This window comes from Juglans regia, chromosome 6 (assembly GCF_001411555.2).
Source record: "Juglans regia cultivar Chandler chromosome 6, Walnut 2.0, whole genome shotgun sequence".
Lineage (NCBI taxonomy): Eukaryota > Viridiplantae > Streptophyta > Magnoliopsida > Fagales > Juglandaceae > Juglans > Juglans regia.
This window is the reverse complement of record NC_049906.1, coordinates 29,697,538-29,718,955: the sequence shown is the minus strand read 5'-3', so window position 1 is coordinate 29,718,955 and position 21,418 is coordinate 29,697,538. Positions and strand designations below refer to the sequence as shown.

General features: G+C 36.5%; 1 protein-coding gene across 1 annotated transcript; it reads right to left on the bottom strand.

Moving 5' to 3' along the window:
* Window positions 1-17,393: 17,393 nt before the first annotated feature.
* Window positions 17,394-20,601, bottom strand: LOC108979811 (GDSL esterase/lipase At3g27950-like). Its single transcript, XM_035690557.1, has 6 exons — window positions 20,210-20,601; window positions 18,852-19,055; window positions 18,551-18,723; window positions 18,194-18,464; window positions 17,863-18,100; window positions 17,394-17,525 (listed from the first exon to the last, which is right to left on the bottom strand). The coding sequence occupies exons 1-6, from the start codon at window positions 20,454-20,456 to the stop codon at window positions 17,501-17,503; spliced, it is 1,158 nt and encodes a 385-aa protein (XP_035546450.1). The 5' UTR covers window positions 20,457-20,601; the 3' UTR covers window positions 17,394-17,500.
* Between the last annotated feature and the right edge of the window lie 817 nt (window positions 20,602-21,418).

Sequence of the window (21,418 nt, the reverse complement as noted above, 5' to 3'; positions counted from 1 at the left end):
AAACCAATGAAATCCTCTATATGGCACCCCATCAATGTCCGTGACTTCCCTCGATAAAGCCATCAAGAAATCCGATTCATTTGCGAGACGTACGAACACATTACGCGGCCTACACATTACCGACACCACTGGTTGCACATCCAAACCCCAATGACTCTGAATCAAGGAACGAATAGCATCTAAGGTTGGGTGCTGCCTTAAGAATTTTAGAACCATAGAATACCTGAAGGGCACCACGAAATGATCAACCTCCTCCTTGGAGAAGATCACATAGTACTCTCCATCGATAAACTTCGCTGGCCGAAAAGGAACTTCAACCACCAGAAGTGGTTGTGTGGACTGAGCCACCATATCAGCAAAAGACCTCAACCTCCCAGCCGCCGTGCCAGCAAGGCCTCTAGCAGCGGCCATAGCAGCCGTCAACTCACGCACCAAGAAACCCTAGCAGAGCCAACTCAATAAAAATATCGAGTGTGCAGTTTTTTTATTTAATATTTCCATATTGTTTGAATTAACAATGGTAAAGAAATAATAGTGTTATATTGTTGAACTAGAGAGAGATGAAAGACTATGTTCACAAGTTTCCTTTTAGCACACACTCAAGGCCAGAGAGAAATGGAAGAATATGTTCACAAGTTTCGTTTTAATCTAATTACTTAACTGTCACAAACTCTCTGGTTTGACAACTCTCAAGGCTAGAGAGATTTTGATAGTCAAGCAATTTGATAAACATTTCTTTAAGATCATTCTCCCTCGTAATAATAAATTAATATTATATAATTTTAATTATTACTATTCCTAAATTATCATTTTAATGGTTATTATATAAGTATATCTACTTATTAATTGATACCTATCAATTTTAATTGTTATTATACAATTGTTATTGTAATTGATACTTATTTATTTCTTAATATTTATATTATAACTTAGTATAAGTTGATTTATTTTAATAAATTACAAAAAGAAGCACATATTAGTTATAATTATTTATTATGTCTAAAATGTTTACTAATATTTATATACTTAATTGAGTGGATTATTTATTTATATAGACAATAAGTATATAATTTCTAATTAAGCATTTATTTGATCCTTATTTATTTACTCTCTATTTTACTTTAAATAAGTATATCTATTTATTCCAACTCTCTACTTATTTGGTAGGTTCAAGACTTCTTTCTTGAAGAGTATTTTACTTTCTTTTTATATATATATATATATATATATTTAATAATATAATGATTTGGAACCTCACAATGGTAGGAATATTTAATAATTTATTATATATTATAGTTAAGTTATTTACTTATAAGTTGCATAGTAATCATATTCTAATTAAACTAGTATGAATATATTATATATACTTATTAAATATTAAATATTTATTCCCATATTAAATGTATATTAAATATTTTTAATTTTAACTTAAATTAAGTTCCTAAACTTATAATTTTCTTAAGAAAGAACAAATTCAAAAAAAATCAAGAAATATTATATCAAAAAATTCACATAAATCCACAAACTAAACACAATATATTTCTAACCATATAAATATATTCAATAAAAATTCACAAACAATAATCACAGTATTTCAAATCCATATTATAACATATTCACAATATTCCCACAACAATATTTCAAAATATATTAATTCATCAATAAACACCAAAAACTCACAAAATATTCACAAAATTTATAAACAATAATCACAATATTTCAAATCCATATTACAAGATATTCACAATATTCTCACAACAATATTTCTAAACATATTAATTCATCAATAAACATCATAAACTCACAAAATATTCACAAAATTCACAAATAATAATCACAATATTTCAAGAGTAAGCATAAACACAACACAATTTTTCATTTTAATTCATCATAGTACACAATCCATATCACAAAGATTTCCTTCTAATTCATCAATATAAACAATTTAATTCCTTCTAATTCATCAATACTCAATTGATACATATTCACTATATATATATATATATATATATATATATATATATAATCAAAATTCACTACTCAACTCACAATATTCTACCCATATCCAATTCATCAAAATTCACAATCAACTCACATTATACACATCCCATATTCCTCATTATTGACAATAAAATCATAACAAAATATATAAACATATTACTAAAGTTTAGAAATATACATACCACTCACAATATCCTTTTACAAATCAAAGCTTTTAACTTATCAAAACAATCAATCCTTCAAAAAAATACAACACTAGCTTATTAGAGACATATATATAAAAAAAACACAAGACAAATATCATAAAATTGCAAAAACATATAGGAGGAAAAAGGGTTTTTCCTTACCAAACTATGTCGCAATATTAACCCTCTCTCACTCTACTCTCTCTCACTCTAACCCTCTAACCCTCTCTCACTCTAACTCTCTCTATCTCTAACCCACGACCCTCTCTCGCCATCTCTCTCTCTCTTTCATGCACGGGGGAAGCAGCAGAAATGACTCTGCTTCCTCTTGGGCGTGTTTTCATGTACAAAACATTTCATTTGATGAAACGTTCGAACATTTAAGTTGTACGTTCGGACGTTCATTTCAGCCCGCTCAATTTTCAGCTCAAATTTCATCCATTTACGTTCGGACGTGAATGGTAATCACAGAGCCCGAATTCAAGAGGGAAATTTCCCGCCCAAATTTCCTCACATTTGAACGTATATAATTTAATGTTCGAACATTTATAAATTTCCCAACAAATTTCATCCATTAACGTTCGAATGTTAAATTGTAACGTTTAGATATGAATGCTCATCACAAAGCAAGGAAATCGAGCGGGAAATTTCTAGCCCAAATTTTCACACGTTCGAACGTAAATAATGTACATTCGAATGTGAGAGGAGGACATTATTCAATAGTTGGTATTTATTAATATTCTAGTTATATATATATACACTATAGTGTATATATATATATTATATAACACAACATAATTACTGTACTATATTATATTATGTAATATATTATATACACTATATTCTAACTAATATATAATATATTTATATAATATGTTATAACTAATATTATAACTGTTAAATATTTTTTTTAATAGTTATTGATTTTCTCGATTTATTTTTGAAAACATTATTCAATTTTCTCAATCTATACGTAACTCAAAATATAAAAAAATGTATATATATCATAAATTAATTTTATGTAATTAATTTAGAAATATTTTAATGATTTATTTTATGTTAAATAAGATTTTTAGTTAAATAAATATTATCAGCCATACATCACATAATATAAATCAATAATTAATCTAGAAAAGACCATAAATATTTAATTCATAACTAAAGAAAATTATCAAAACACCATATATTGTCCATAACTATAACAAAAAAAAAATATATATATATATATATATAAATAAAAGATAGAAATCACTGTGATACGAGGTCTCTGCACACATCCTCGAATTCAGTTAATCGTCTCTCTACCCGACTAAGTCGAGTACTTAGCGTGACCTGAGTTGCATTACAGACATGAATCTCTATACGTAACTCAGAAATGCTAGCATTAATCTCTGTACATAACTCAGATATGCTAGCAGTAATCTCTGTACACAATTCTGACATGGCAGTATGCACTGCATCGATCGCCACTGATGTGTGTATGCCGATCTCAACACGCAGTGTGTCGAACACCTCCTCGTGAGTAGATGAGCGTGATGCCTCAGCCTGTGTAGATAACTCACCAGCCGAGGCTATATGATCTCCCGGCTGTGCATCTCTCTGAATATCAGCCTAGTCAGGAACAAGTCCACGAAAACAAAGTCTCGAGTATCCCAATGTTTTGTGACAGGGTGGTGCTATTGATCGATGCCATCGGTTGCCATTCATGCTCGTCAACTTCTTTTACAACCCCGAAATGTAGCAAGAATTGAGTGATCAGATCCCGAATGACAGTATATTTTTCGTAATGTACTGAGCTTCTGATCGGATCCTCTCAAATATATACCCCACGAGGTCGATTGGAATGCCACGAGCAACCTTTATCATAAATTTCGCTTTATCCATGCCAACCTCGGTCTTTTGCTGCCGAGGGTCAATATAGTTGACGTTGATCAAATTCATGATCTTGAAGAAAGAAGATAAATCTGCCTGCCTAATGCTTTTTGTCCCATCATACACTGGAGCATCTGGACCAACAATCAGGTCTTTGACCTCATGATCAGCAAGTGTATTGACCTCACCTGTGTAAATTGGTCTCTTGTCCTGAGCCATCTCTGCATCACCTAAAGGATTAGACTCTCTAGGCGGTAGGTTTGGATAGGCATTGACCAGCCTAGGAATACCTAGATATGCATCGAGTGCATCCGCTGAAAATAGAACAGGAACTTCTTGGACACAAATCCTATATGCCCCTCCATCATCTGGACTGGCACCATCGAGCTCTGTATAGAACTCAACGACCATGTCAATATAGGAAATCAGCTCCCTTCGTTCTTCTCGCTGATCTAGGATTGGTGCCCAACCATGATCGTTGAATACTGATTGGGGGGAATGACCCTCCCATATAAGACTCACAAAATCAGACAGTTTTACCTGCCGCTCCAGTGAAGCAGTCTGCTCTCAAACTGTTGACATGGAAGGTTTGCCTGATTTGCAACATTTACGGCCCCTATAAGACATTATTATAAACCTGAAATTTAAAAAATATATATATATATATATATATATATTCAATATTAGTGATAAAATCTAATATGAGAAAATATTCACAAAATCATATAGTAATAGAAATTAATAAATTAATTTATAGAACAATTTAATAAAACCATGGAAATAAATAAATTAGTTAATATAAAATTATCTATTCGAACGGCATATTTATTGGTCGAACGGATACTAGAAGATTCAACTGGTACAAAATTGGTCGAATGATCAACATCTAACTGTTCGAATGTCCAAAAATGTGTTCAATCGAACATGTTAAATCCGTTCAAACTCGTTCAAACATAAAATAGATCGAGCTATTTAAACCGTCAAACGGTTTTAAATAATTGTTCGATCGATGTTTTTTACAGATCGAACGGTATTTTTATCAAATTTAGTAATAATTTATATTATAGTATTATAATTAGTATATGTTATAAATGAAATTTATAATGCTATAATTTAGTATAATATATATACTATTATAGTAGATTATATATGTAATATATGTATATATAATATACTATATATATTATAATATAATATTAGATATAGTATACTATATGTTATAGTATACATTATAATATATAACATATATTATTAATATAATATATTATTAATATTTTTTTGGAAAATCAATCGAGAAACATTCAAATGTACTATTTTCTCACGTTCCAACATTTCCTTCCACGTTGGAACGTTACTAAGAATGACATTTGAATATTTCATGTATATAAGCCCAAAACTGAATGGAGAAACGTCATTTTCACCGTTTTGTTCTTCAACTGTTTGCATGCCACCACTAAACCGTCGTCGTCGCCACCAACGCCGCCGTCAAACCCTGCCACAACTATCATAAAAAAGTAGGCATCCCTCTTTTATCCTCTTACATGTTTTTTATTTGAGATTTAGTAGGATTTTGTTTAAAACTGTACGTTAGTGGTGGCTAGATTTTCAACACCATTTTCCAGCCACCACAGATTGCCATTGGCCAAATAGTTATCGTAGAAAAGTTTTTTGAAATATATACTTCATTTCTATGGTGGCATTTCACCACTTATAACCGTGGTACGTGATTTTCGAGATTTCGAGAATGGCTAACGTACGACGTTTCAATTACATAGTTTTTATGCCTTCCACGTTCGAACGTATATTTTTTACATTTGGACGTTACTTTTCGTAGCATTTACGTCCGAACGTTTAAGTTTAACATTCAAACATACTACTTTTTAATTTATTTATGTCTTCAACGTTCGCACGTGTATCTTTTACATTCGCACGTAAAAAAAATACGTTCGAACGTATAACATACACATCCGAACGTGTAAGGCGTAACATTCAAACGTACTACATTTCAAAATTCTAAGCCGTTATGCCTTAACGTTCGAACGTGTATGTTATACGTTCAAACATAAGTGTTTTACGTGCGAACGTAAATGATACACATGCGAATGTTTTATTTGAACATTCTAACATATGTTTTACTATGTTCTAACGTTAATGCAGAGTAGTTTAAAATTAATACAAAAGATGTATCAATACTACTAATAATTTTTTTTCTTTTCTATTTTTAGGATATGACACATCCTTTGCATACCAAGCAACGAGGGAGGGAAAGAGCCACTCAGGACACTGCTCGTATCGGGGCTCGTACTCTTATGTTGGAGCGAGAAGTCCTGATCAATGAGTTTGACGAGCTCAAATGGGAGCAGACGAACCTCAGAGATGTCTTCATCAATAGAGGCTAAAGAAATATCTACACATTTGGGGGGAAAGGTATACCCCTCAATGGTTTAAGAGTTTTATATGGGGATGTGCTCTATGCCTTAGGACGCATCCTCTCACACATTGACTGTACGTGGTGTTTCGTTTGAAATTTCACTGGATGTCATCGCCGAGCTTCTCGAGATTCGTCAAGGAGTTGAGACATTGACTATGGCTGTCTCTCTAGCCTTGGTTTGCACATCTACATCTGCACACGGCATACTCGATGTAGATGTAGGCACTTCTGCATCATCTATTGGCCCTTTTTGAGCCATCATTAGCTAGAGATGCAGATTGGTCAGAGGCCGAGGGTATTGGTCGTGAGGCTCGGGATGATGATCGAGACAAGGATTTCTACATCCTCACCGGGAGAGACCACACGTAGATTGAGAGGAAGAATGCCTTCAACCAAAACCATTTGCTACTTTCTTCCACATGTTGCAGCTTATTGTTGCAACAAACGTGGATCCAGTGGCACATATAGAAGACCACATTTAGTAGGATTCGGGCACAATTTTTGATACGAGTTGCACATGGAGATTCCATAGATTTGTCACTTCACATCTTTGAGAGGATCTGTTATGAGGTGAGCATCGTCTCCATGGACAACCTCCCATATGGTGTCATTATCAGCCGACTATTACTTGTTTGGAGAGTGCCAACCCAGCTGGAGGAGCGGGTCAAAGATCAAATGAGCCCCCTCGACATGAGCACGCATTAACGTAGCATTGGATAGGTGAGGGAGTATCCTCGGGGTTAGCCACCCCCTGTAGAAGATCTAGTTCCTCCGACGCAACCTGAGCATGGTGTGGGGAGTAGTAGTCAGCAGCCGACGAGTACAATTGCATGAGATGCGCGGCTTGCTTGGGTTGAGATTGGTGTAGTGATCTCACAGCTGACTGCACATATCAATCGACAGATCGTGGCTGTAGAGGAGTTTGTCGCCGACATAGCCCAGCGTGTAGGTATCCTCAACGAGAAGGTTGATAGCTTGACTGAGGAGATACGAACTATGAATTTCATGAACAACGCGTTCATCTGAGTGTTGTTTATGAAATTCTATCATATTTTGTATTTTGCTTTTAATATATGTAAAGAACAATATTATTTAATATATCTATTGTTTTTTAATTTCAATTCTCAATCTTCTTTAATGTTAGATTTTCTAACTTTACTACTAAATTACTGCACTTCAAATATATATAAACATAAATATATTTATATATATAAATATATAATTATATTTTGCAAATTGTGTATATATAAATATATACAAGTCAATTTTTTAGACTTGTTTACAAATTATGCACTATAAAAACCACATAATTTATAAATTAGAATCATATTTGATTTAAATTTACAATTAACGTTCGAATGTTAATTACTAACGTTCGAATGTTGGCGCCAAAACATTTCACGTTTGCACGTAAGTAGCACAATGTCTGAATGTATATGTGACGTTCGAACGTAAATTTTCCATACGTTCAAACGTAAAAAAAATCTCATCTGTCTTTAGTGACGGTTTCTAGAAACTGTCACAGAAAATGTTTTTTAGTGACGGTTTGGGGACTGTCACAATTTCCTAACCGTCACTAAAAGCCAATTGTGTTGTAGTGACAAAAGATGTCAAGCAAGCTTTATGATTTTATTCCTAATATCACTTATATACAAAATACTTCTCAATTTCAAATTTTTAATTTTTTCATCTATTCAGTATCTAATCATGATATTCAAATACAAAAATCAATATAACTTTTAAAAACTTCAAAACAAAATACAAAAATCAATACAACTTCTTTAAATTTCAAAATAAAATTATATTAAAAATTTATATTCAAACCATTTTTTAACTTTATAATATAATTTTTATTCAATTTTTTCCCTCTGATTTCTCAAAACCTATTATAAGTACGTTTTTCCTTAATCAATTTCACTACTATTTTCAAAATTTTGAGATACTCCTAGTGTTGTCAGCACAAAAGTCTTTGTTCAAAAGTAGATTTGTTTCTAGTATTTGATTTGACTAGAAACAAATCTTCTCTTAAACAAACACTTGAGAATTGATTATAATTAGGGGGTGACAATTTGTGTTTAGGGGTTCTGTTCGTATCATGTCAAGTCATGAACATTTGATTATATAAGTCAACTCAAATACGATCCATTTAGCTAAATGGATCAAATTTTTAAAACCTAACACAACCTATTTAAATAATGTGTGACATGACACGACTGATTTTGACTTATTTAATAATTCATTAAAAAGAAGTCTACATGACACGACCTATTTCAATCCGTTTTATGTAAACGGGTTGAATTGACGCTCACAATCCATTTGATTTGATTAATATAATTTCATATAAAAGTTAAAATTTATATTTCTTTTTTAATTACAAGTCTTACAATTTTTTAAATAAAGTATACGCTGTTTGCACGTCCTAAAATTATAAGTAGCATTCCTGAAAAAACAAGGAAAAGAAAAGAAAAAAATACTTAACATGTGAACCGAAATGAAAAAGATATCTTTCTACTTAACAATTGTATTGACCTTGCGTTGAATTAAACGAAGTCTTTCTGTTAACTTTCCTGAGTGGATGGGTTGCGTACTTGCAAATGAGCACCAATGGTACGACCCAAGAGGTAGGATGTCATTGTAATGATGTCATCAAAGTTGATTCAATGCCAAACGTTGACACGGCCACATTTTTTTTTTTTTTTTTGATAATAAACTGATCTCATTAATCAAACCAACCACATACAAGATGAACCAGTATTACAAAGGAAAAGATAGGATCAATGCCTCATTTCCTCAGTAACCACCTGAAGGATACAAGGGGGGCATATTTCGATGTCATAAAGATCTTCAGTGCATTCAAGGGCCGCTTGGGCAAGCTTGTGAGCTGCCATGTTAGCCTCCCTATATACATGAGAGATAGACCAATCAGCAGCTGGGATTAGAACAGCTTTGGCATCTAATATGAGGCAACCACCTAAGCTCCAGTTAGGACAACCTTGGATCACTTGGTCCACGACCTGTTTTGAATCTCCCTCCAAACAGAATTGCCTTATTCCAATTTCCTTACAAAAAACACATGCCAAAACAAGCCCATATGCTTCAGCATCAAAGGCACTGCCTCTCAAAGGTCTGTTAGCACGAAGTGCACCTATCACCAGCCCTTGATGATATCTGATTAGGACACCAATGCCAATCCTTCCTAGCCTCGATTGCACAGCTGCATCCCAATTCACTTTAAAACCACCTACTGCAGGCTTTGTCCATCTGTGAACTCTTGCCATGTTCTCATAGTTAGCATCAACCTCCTTCTGGAAAGCCTCTTCATGCAGAGACAATTCTGCCCTGGCCTGGCCAATGACTTCTTGGGGGTGTTTAAAAACTTTCCCATGTAAGACATCATTTCTTCTCGCCCATATCACTCTCGTTGTAGCAGCCACCTCATTTAAATCCCCTGGTTCAAGCTTGCCAATCAATTCTGCCCAAATATTAAAAACCAAGTCACTGTGAAAAGAATCTTTTTGCACTTTCTTTGGGCCTTGACACCAAACATCTTGGGCACTGCTGCATCCCCATAAAGCATGGCCAGAGGTTTCAAGTTCCCTTTTGCATATCAAACAAATGCTATCCTTTATCACCTTTCTTCTTTTCAGGTTAGCCATAGTGGGCAAGGCTTCATTGCATGCCCTCCAGATAAACATTTTGGTGGCAGGAGGAACCTTGAGCTTCCAAATGGACCTCCACACTTGGCAATTCTCAGCTCTGCCAGAAGGTTCTCCTCCTTGCTCTCTCTCCAATTCTTTGCCAAGATAGTATCCACTTTTAACTGTGTAGCTGCCATTAGGAGAAAACTGCCAGGTGAGTTTGTCTTCTCTATCTCCTAAGCTGATGAGAATTGCCTTTATGCCCTCTATTTCCTGGTTAGTGAAAAGTTCAGATAGGATAGGTTCTTGCCATCTCTTCTGTTGAGGATCAATGATGTCACTGACTTTTTCACACCAGCAATCAGCTTCTTGAGGGGTCAAGATCTTTTGTGTAGGTAGAGATGGTACCCATCTATCTTGCCAGATGTTAATCCTCTGTCCATTTCCAACCCTCCAAATGAGGCCTTTTTTTAACAAACTTATTCCAGCATGTATTCCTCTCCATGCAAAAGAAGGCTCACCTCCCAGCTTAGCATCAAGCAAATTTCCATTGTTGAAATACTTCTGCTTTAAAATTTGTGCCACTAGAGATGTAGGATTTTGGAAGATCCTCCATCCCTGTTTGGATAGTAGAGCAATATTGTTTACGAGGAGCTTAGTAAGTCTATATATTATTATCCTTGTTTATTAGTCATATTCATTTTCACATCTTCCCATCAATAATATGTTGTATTTATTAAAGAGGAATAATTATATTTATTGTGGAGTTCATAAATACTGTATAAGTTTTTTAAAAAAATAAAATAAATACAAGACTTATATAAAACAAAACTAATGTTTTTTCAATAGATTTCACTATTTTTTAAAAAATATTTATTTGCTTCCTCTTCATTAATAAAAATTTGACATATAGAAATCAGATGTTCAGCAAAAAATCAAAGCATATAATTTATAACATGCTTATTGAATGAACTCGACTTGGGAAAATAAAAAATTATATAATCTTAGAGTGCATAAACTTTCACACTTTCTTTAGTGTGAAAAATCGACATGTAATACGTATCCCTATAACCTTGAAGAATGCACGAAAGTAATTGTCCCAACACAGGTTATATTCATTCCGCTGTAACCTTTGATTGAGAACGAATTCCTTGTCTGTAGTGGACCTTGTATAGTCTAAGAGAAACTGATGAGAACTGAGGTTACTAACCTCCAGAAATCCAACGGAGTTACGCTAGAGAAGAGGAAGATATAGAGAGAAAAGAGATAGAGAGAGATAGAAGCAGAGAGAGAGATTGAGTTTCCCTTGAATGCCGAAGTTGGCCTCTTTCCCAACTTACGACTACTATTTATAGAAGAGGGTTTCGGTTACATGAGCAGTTAGGAAAACTGCACAATTTGACCCAAACGACAATGCAAGAACGACATCGTTCTAATTATTCCACCTTAACACTAAACGACACGATTACAGACAGTTAAACAAACCAACTGACACTTAAACAAAACTCTACGTTTTGGTCATTTCTTCACTGCGAGTCGAGACTTCAATCTCAGCAAGACTTCAACCCTTGTTCATGCAAAGCTCAGACATCACTTACTATAGCCCGTAACATACCCTTCCCCATCAGAGCACCTTGCCCACAAGGTGAGGAAACCTGTCACGCAATGACCAATATGGCTCCCAAGTGGCATCATCCACACTAGCTCCCTTCCAATGTACTAAGACATCAATTACTGATCTGTTATTAACTTGCCTCATCCGCCGCTGTAAAATAGCCTCAGGTTCATGAGTGAGTTCACCTTGTAAATCTACTGGAGGTAATGAAGATAGTGGAGAGTGATGTTGTCCCAGTTTTTTCTTAAGACAAGAAACATGAAAAACTGGGTGGATAGAGCTGGTTGGAGGCAATTCCAGCTTATAAGCAACCTTCCCTACTCGTTGGACAATCTGAAAAGGTCCAAAGAAACGAGGAGAAAGTTTGAGATTCCTTCTAGCAACCAATGATTGTTGCCTATAAGGCTATAATCTCAAATAAACCCAATCCCCAACAGCAAATTCTCGTTCTGTTCTTTTCTTATCAGCTTGGTACTTCATCCTTTCCCGAGCAGCAACTAAATTACTCTTAAGAGTAAAAAGAATCTGATCTCTAGTCTTCAAAACTTCATCAACTGCTGGATTAGCAGTCAAACCAGGTATATAAGCTTGCAGCTTGGGTGGAGGTCTACCATACACTACCTCGAAGGGAGTTAACTTGGTAGCAGTGTGAGGAGTGGAATTATACCACCATTCAGCCAAGGTTAACCAATCAGACCACAACCTAGGCCTATCCCCAGAAAAACTCCTCAAAAAATGTTCAACACATTTGTTGACTGCCTCAGTTTGGCCATCACTCTGAGGGTGGTAGGCAGATGAGTAAGAAAGGGTCACTCCTTGGAGGTTAAAGAGTTCCTTCCAAAAGGAACTGGTGAAAGTAGCTCCTCTATCAGAAACAATATTCTGAGGCATGCCATGGAGTTTAAACACATTATCAAAAAATAATGTTGCCACCTTAGATGCTGTAAATGGATGTTTTAAAGCCATAAAATGTGCATACTTGGATAATCTGTCAACAACAACCATGATGACAGAAAACCCTTTAGAGATTGGCAAGCCTTCAATGAAATCCATGGACAAATCTGTCCATGTATTTGCAGGTATAGGAAGAGGCTGTAAAAGACCTGCAGGATGTAAATGTTCCACCTTATTCCTCTGACACAGATCACATTCTCGTATATACTGCTTCACCTCACGTTTAAGTCCAGGCCAATAAAAGTCATGTCTAGCTCGATGCAATGACTTATGGAACCCTGAATGTCCAGCAGAGGGACTAGCATGGATAAAATGTAAAAATTTTAGTTTCAATTCCTGATTATCAGGTATATAAATTCTGCCCTTCTTGAACAATAACCCATGCTTGATAGAAAATGCAGAAGATGAAGAAGGAGAACTCCCTTGTAATGCTGCCAAATGATCCTGCACTTTCTGATCTGAAGTGTAAGCTTGTTTCAATTCCTCCAACCAAATTGGAGTAGGAAATGAGGTAGCAGACATTAAAGTTGTGTCATCTGAAACTGCCTTTCTTGACAAAGCATCTGCTGCTTTGTTTTCAACTCCCTTCTTGTACTCAATTGTGAATTCATAGCCTAAAAGCTTAGAAATCCACCTCTGCTGAGCATCTGTCCCCACTTTTTGTTCTAAAAGGAACTTTAAACTGTGATGATCAGTTCGAATAACAAAGGCAGACCCTAACAAATAAGGCCTCCACTTTTTGACAGCCATGACTAATGCCAAAAGCTCCTTCTCATATGTTGAAAGCATTAAATTTTTTCCCTTAAGAGCCTGACTTAGAAAAGCCAATGGCCTCTTGTCTTGCATCAAGACAGCTCCTATTCCCACTCCACATGCATTACATTCAACCACAAACTGTTTATTGAAATCAGGTAAACATAGAACAGGAGGACTGGTGACTGCCTTCTTTAATTCTTCAAAAGCATGAGTGGCTGCCTCAGACCACTTAAAAGCATCCTTTTTCAACAAAAGAGTTAAAGGTGCTGCAATCTGTCCATAGCCACGAATAAATTTTCTGTAATATCCTGTTAATCCCAAGAAACCCCTCAAAGCTTTGAGATTTTTTGGAATTGGCCAAGACAACATTGCTTCCAGCTTTCTCGGATCAGCTCTCACACCATCTTTGGAAATTAAATGGCCAAGGTACTCGATTTCTGAACAAGCAAAATAACACTTGGACCTTTTTGCAAACAATTGATTAGTCTCCAATGTCTTCAAAACAGTGGCCAGATGATTTAAATGGGATGCCATATCTTTGCTGTAGACAAGAATGTCATCAAAAAATACTATGACAAACTGCCTAAGAAAAGGTTTAAAAACCTCATTCATCAATGCTTGAAATGTTGAAGGGGCATTTGTAAGGCCAAATGGCATGACAAGGAACTCATAGTGACCCTCATGAGTCCTAAATGCAGTCTTATGTACATCCTCATCTTTCATTCGAATCTGGTGATAACCAGATCTCAAGTCCAATTTAGAGAATACTGTTGAACCAAATAGCTCATCCAATAACTCATCAACAACAGGTATTGGATACTTATCCTTAACAGTAGCTTCGTTTAGCACCCTATAATCGATGCACATCCTCCAAGACCCATCAGATTTCCTCACTAGCAATACAGGAGATGAAAATGGAGACTGACTTGGCCTAATCACACCAGACATGAGTAGTTCAGATACAATCTTCTCTATTTCTGTTTTTTGAAAGTAAGGATATCTGTATGGCCTCACACTAACAGGTATAGTGTCTTTCTTGAGGTTGATTTGGTGATCTCGAGCTCGATGAGGAGGTAAAGAAGTAGGTTCATCAAAAACCTTTCCAAACTTTTGTAATAACTACAGTATTTCTGGACAAGGATCATTCTGAGGTTTCACGTTTTCCACAGCCATAAGTTGTAACCATACTCCTTTCGAGCCTACTTTAGAGACCATAGAAATTTCCTTATCATCAACTAAAGTGCTAGCAGATGATGTGAGTCCTTTAAAACAAACTTCTCTTCCATGATAAACAAACTGCATTTTTAAGTCTGTGAAATCCCACAGTATTGGTCCAAGTGATGAAAGCCAACTTACTCCCAACACTACATCACACCCTCCGAGAGATAATGAGAAAAAATCAACAACAAATCTGGTGCCTTGGATTTGAATACCAACACCAACAGCTTTGCCATCACTTGACAAAACATCACCATTAGCCACTTTGACTTGCAAAGCTTGCCCTTGCTGCAATACCAAGCCACACCTGCCTACCAAAGCAGTATCCACAAAATTGTGGGTGCTGTCAGAATCAATCAATATGACTACCTTTTTGTTATGAATATGACCAACCATTCTCATGGTTGTAGTACTGGGAGAACCTACCATAGCTTGCAATGAAATGGAAGCTATGTCAGCAGATTCAGGCTCCTCATGGATCTCTTCCACAAGTAATTCCTTCTCACTCGTATGAACACTAGTTTCACCCATTTCCATTCCATCTAACACATAAACTTTTGGTCTACTGCACTTATGGCCTGGTTGCCATTTCTCATCACAAAAATAGCATAAGCCTTTCTTTCTTCTCTCTTGCATCTGAGACTCACTTATTTTTTGATAAGGTAACTTAACAATAGGTGCCTTAGGGTTTCCCAAAACAGAAGGTCCCATATTAGACTGAGGAGAATCACTAGAACTAGGTCTCCACGATCTCTTTGTACTCCAAACATACTGTTCTTGAATTTTTGCTAAACCAAAGGCATCATTTAAGGAAGAAGGATTCAACATACGTATTGGCAGCCTAATCTCATCTTTCAAGCCACTCAAAAAACAACTTAATTTGTTTCTTTCAGAAATGCCTTTAATACGATTGGAAAGCAGTTCAAATTCAGTTTTATAAGCAGTAACTGAATGAACCTGTTTCAAACGTGTTAATGCCTCCATAGGATCATCATAAGCAGATGAACCAAAACGTACCTGCACTGCTTGAATGAATTCCTCCCAAGAATGAAAAACTTCCGACTCACTTGCATCCTGGAACCATACCAAGGCATCATTGTCCATGTGGAATGAAGCTATAAAGATCCTCTGGCCAGGAGGAACTTGATGATACAAAAAATATTGATTAGCGCGATAAATCCAAGCAGCAGGATCCTTTCCACCAAATCTTGGAAAATCCAGCTTTATTTGTCTCATATTAGATCTGTCAGGTACATTTGTGCAGTAGACTCCCCCTGAACCATCATCTGTTTCACCTTCTCGCGATTGATGAAAACCTTGTCCATTCCTTGTATTATGAGCATTACTTTCCTGCTGAGGATTATAAGGAAGCTTCGAAAGATGCTGCAATAATTCAGTAAATTTCCTATCCTGTGCCTCCCTTTCCAATCTTGCTGTTTCTTGCTGCTGAGCCAGGATCGTAATTGCATCCTCGATCTGTTTTTGTTGTCTTTCTTGCCGCTCCCTTAACTGATTGACAGAATCAAGGATCTGTGCATATGATCTCGTGCCTTCCGCCATTACTGACAACTGATACCAATTGTAGTGGACCTTGTATAGTCTAAGAGAAACTGATGAGAACTGAGGTTACTAACCTCCAGAAATCCAATGGAGTTACGCTAGAGAAGAGGAAGATATAGAGAGAAAAGAGATAGAGAGAGATAGAAGCAGAGAGAGAGATTGAGTTTCCCTTGAATGCCGAAGTTGGCCTCTTTCCCAACTTACGGCTACTAATTATAGAAGAGGGTTTCGGTTACATGAGCAGTTAGGAAAACTGCACAATTTGACCCAAACGACAATGCAAGAACAACATCGTTCTAATTATTCCACCTTAACACTAAACGACACGATTACAAACAGTTAAACAAACCAACTGACTTCAACCCTTGTTCATGCAAAGCTCAGACATCACTTACTATAGCCCGTAACATTGTCAAAATCCTGCAACGCAAATGGCGCATCCAAGTACAAGCTAGCTGGTGTTATTTTAATTGTTTATTATTATTACAAGCTGCTGCTCTTAGCACTGTTCATCCGGGCGAGTTTTTTTTTCCAGCTCGATCTGGAACTCGGATAACCCGCGGGTTTCGATTACGGATTCTTGTTCGGATTAAATCCGGGCGGGTACCCCATGACTAAACCTGGGTCCACCAGGGCCGGGTTCCTGATTTGAAACCGGAACCCGGATTTTTTTAAAAAAAATTCTACCAAACTCGACCATTCCATCATTGTAATAATTTGGGAAGGGTTAATTATATCTTTCTTTTAAGTTAACCAAATGGGACTTGTCTGTGTGCAGCGCTATGCGATAAATGAGGCTGCAGATCTGTTTGAATAATCAAGAAGTATACTGGAAAAGGAATATGGGTCATATCATCCAGATACATTAGGGGTCTATAGCTATCTTGCTGGCACTTATGATCCAATGGGAAGGTATTGTTCCCTTGTTTGTTATGTTTTATCGAAGTGACTGATGTGAGTTTTTATTGTTTTGCACCATTTGCTTTGATCTTTTCTACCTCTTCTTTGCTGTTGGTCATCGACACAGCATTTTGCAGGGTATATCTACAATCTAAGTAGATTCTCTTTATTTGAACTTTGTAACAATATTTTTGTGCTTTCCAAATTAAATTTTGGCAGGCTGGATGATGCCATTGGAATTTCGGAATATCTCGTTGGAATGAGAGAAGAGACGCTAGGAACAGCAAATCCTGATGTGGATGACGAGAGGCGGAGGTTAGCAGAGTTGTTGAGAGAAGCCGGCAGGGTCCGGAACAGGAAAACCAGATCACTAGTTACACTCCTCGACACCAACCCTGAGATCATAAACTCAATAGCATCCATGAGTATCCATGTCCTTCCCTTTTTCTGAAAGTTACAAGGATGGAGAATTCCCAACAATGAAGCTTCTTTTAGCTGCTTTTTTTTTTTTTTTTCGTAAAGATAATTTTTAGTAAATAGAGAAATACATCAGGAAATAGTACATACAGTACAGAAAATAAAACCGACTTTGGTCGCCTTGAAAGTTGATGTTTGCCTGATTGCAAAATCAAGCTACCAAGAGTACTCGTTTTCACACTGCATATTCAGGGGACCATTCAAAAAGAATTATTATTACGAGCAGCATTCATTAACATACTGCAATGTGCTTACAAATTCTTGGGATGATAACAAGCCTCCCGAATTGAAACTGGTGGGTCAGAGAAGGAGCCATTGAGAATTCGGTTTGCAACCCATAGGTTGGCTGACTCAGAGTAGTGTATGCCATCCCAGCTAACGTGCCTTGATGGATTCTGACATAGATTACCATAAACCGTTCCATAAACTATTTCCTTCTTCCCACAATCAATATAGTAAGTCCCACAACAGAACTCAAATGGATCGACAAAACCTGTCATCATCAAACAGTTAAAGATTAGATCTGCAATGGGTAGTGGATTATTAACCCCCTGCTACTGATGTTTGTAGATAAAATTATCATTACCTTCATTCTTTGCATTGCTGATTAGTGCATATTTAGCGGAATACATGTCGACATGTGTCAATGCTACATCAGGGAGCTGTGCCCTCAGTTTAAACACCATGTCCTTGAGCTGCCCGTTGAACTCCTGAGCTATCTCATTATTAGGCTTCACGCACCCATTCTGATCCAGATTACCAGGCTTAGATCGGTCATTTATAACCCTTGTTGGCAAGCAACCGATTGGGCCTGTATTATGTACCCAAAATATTCTTGCACCTTCCTTGTACAATTGCTGAAACAATGACCAAAAGAACGGCTAGAATAATCAGTTATTTTCAGAAATTGTTCAATTATAACCATCAGGTGGTGTTTGCTTACATGCACTGCTTGGGATAACTGGCTTAAGATATCAGGGATGGAAAGTCGAACTTGTTCTAATGTTGTGTATTGAAAACCATAGTACAGATCGTTCTGTCCAATATCAAATATGTAAAGAGCTTTTGAGAAGTCCTTAGGCCTTGGGAGGCTGCTTTTGACTGGTGGCATCTTTCCTGGAGCCAAAATTTACAAATTCAATGCTCATTGTTAGTAAGCTTTCAGGACCACAAAGTACTGTATTTTGAAGCATCTTTTAGCATACAAGGTACACTGAGTGAGAGGGGGCTTGAGAGAGACTGACTGCTAGGGTCAAGTTGATTGTTATACAGAGCTTCTGTTTGAGATTTGAAACGCATGAACTGGGAAATCTGAATCCCGAGATGGAATGGACTATACCCTCCTGGACGAACGGATGAACCTCCTGTTGCAAAATTTGCACCATGCCTGAAATCCGTCCCGATCGAGTCCAAGTATGGACTCAGGTATGGTGATTTCAGCTCCTCGGCTGCATTGGGATCGAGAAATAAGTAAAAATATACAAGCACACATGCATTATTAGTTCTTCTACGTACAACCGCGGTGGGGAACCGCGGTGTAATTGGCTAATGCCATGTAGAGGCTATATTAAAAAAAAAAATGAAGAAGAAGAAAACGGACGAAAAGAAATAGATGAAAGGAGAGAAACCAACAGATGCCCAAACTTTGTTAGGAGAAAAAGCAGAGCAGAGGGGTCGTCTTCTACAACTCAGATCTGTGGTCGTCTTCGTGGGTAGGAGAAAAAGCAGAGATTGCTTGTTCATCTTCAATCTTAGATCTGCCAGAAGCTTTCGAAATGATGGGTCGGTTGTGGATTTGGGTAAAGTTTGGTTTGATTTTGAATGATGGACTGGTTTGATTGTCTTTGTGTGCACGAGAAAAAGTAGAGAGAGTGGTCGTCGGCATGGGTAGGAGAAAAGAAGCAGAGAGAGGCCTGCAGAAACTGAAGCAGAGAGAGGTCTGTGGGACTCGTCGTGGGTAGGAGAAATTTGAACATCTGCAGATTTGCTATCCAGGATGCATCCCATCTAGAGCTGTGAAATAAATGCCTATTTTTTTTTTTTTTTTGGGTTGGTGATATCTTTGGTATTTTCATAGAGGAAGTCGTTGATGGGGTTCGATTAATCCTTTCCAACAATTTTCTGCAAATCCAAGGTATCCAATCATTCACGTCTGGTCTGAAAGAAAAATCCTGCCATTTTGGGATTGGAAGGGGACTGATCGGGACTATGCATGTAACAAGGCTATCCTAAAATTCTTGAAAAGTCACAGAAGAAGGAAAGAGATCCCCAGAAATCAATCTTCGTGGGCTTCTAGCAGGACTTTAAAAAACACTAATGGGAGCGTGCCTGGCAGGAACTTTCAGCTTGAAGTTGCAATTAAAACCTTCATCATTTAATTCTTGAAGCAATACATTATTTGTGGCAACATTATTTGTGTTTTTCCTGAAGTTACTAAAACAGATGAACAAGATGATATAAACACATGCGTATATAGGAAAATGCAAACGGCGTCATTTACATTTTGCCAAGTGGGATCCGGTTTCCCCGCCTTTCCTCTGGCCAGTTACCTATAGAGTTTTTCTTCAAAATGAAACTGCAATCAGAGGATTAGCCCAGTTACCTATAAAATCTAAGATGAGACGGCCATCACAATTCCTTCCCGAAGGATGTCCAAAGAAGGTTTCTCCATTGGGTTGATTAACCTCTGACAATGCGGCAGATCTTCCTCCGGTGTCCGAGTTTGAGTCTCCAAAGTTGAATACTGCTGGAAACTTGCATCTCCGTGTACTGCTCAACACCACCGCTGGAAGCACCAAGAAAGCCAAAACCACGAGCCGCAACACACCATATAGCCTCATCGAATCCATGGTTGTCCTAGTAACATCCCTTGTCAGTGCCAAAAGAGTTGCACTCTCATCTGATGTATGCTTCTGCGAGCTCAAGAGTGAATGTAGGCAGCGTCAGAGTTACCGACATATCGTGGACTTCGATTTTCAAAGATGCGGGCTTTTGGCATTTGTTTTGGAGTAACGATAAATGTAGAACAGTTTTTACAATTTTTTTTTTTAATTATCCTTTAAAATAGAATATTTATGTAAGGAACGTTATTTTAAAGTTATTTTATAAAAATCTTTCTTCATTTAAAACATAATTAGATAAAATATTATAAAATTAATTATATGTCAATCATTTTCTTTTGCTCGGTAAGTAAACACATGAATTTTTATTTTATTTTATTGGCACCAAATATCTGATAACAAAAGTATGAATACCGCCAAGATATTTAGGATCAATTGACAATATCTTAATTTATTATGGTGAAAATTACGGAGGATCTTGACGTTGATGCGGGGTTCTTCGTCAACCAAGTTCTACGGTCAAGGACCTTGACGTTGGTGTCTATCTGAATTTAATATGACAACTCGTTCCAATGAGGTACAATTCAGTGGGGATCCAGATGTTGATGTGAGGTTCTTTGCCAACCAAGTTCTGCAGTCACGTGATCAGATCACGATGTTAACCTAGATTTGACTTGTCGTTAAATTCTTCTTCTAATTTTCACTATTGTCATCATGTCCAATTCACTGCCATCAACTAGTCAAAAAGTTAATATCTAATCAAATTTTGATTAAATAGTTTAAAAGTTATAATTATCGAAGTATTTAAAACTTCAAGAATCTATTTTTAAACAATAGAAATCATAAATATCTTTGGCTTTGTTTTAAAAATCATAAATTGTCTAATATTTCTCTCTCACATGTTGGCTCCACTAGATCTTATCGTAATCGCCCTAATCTTGGCTATATATGTTCTCTCTATCTTCTATATA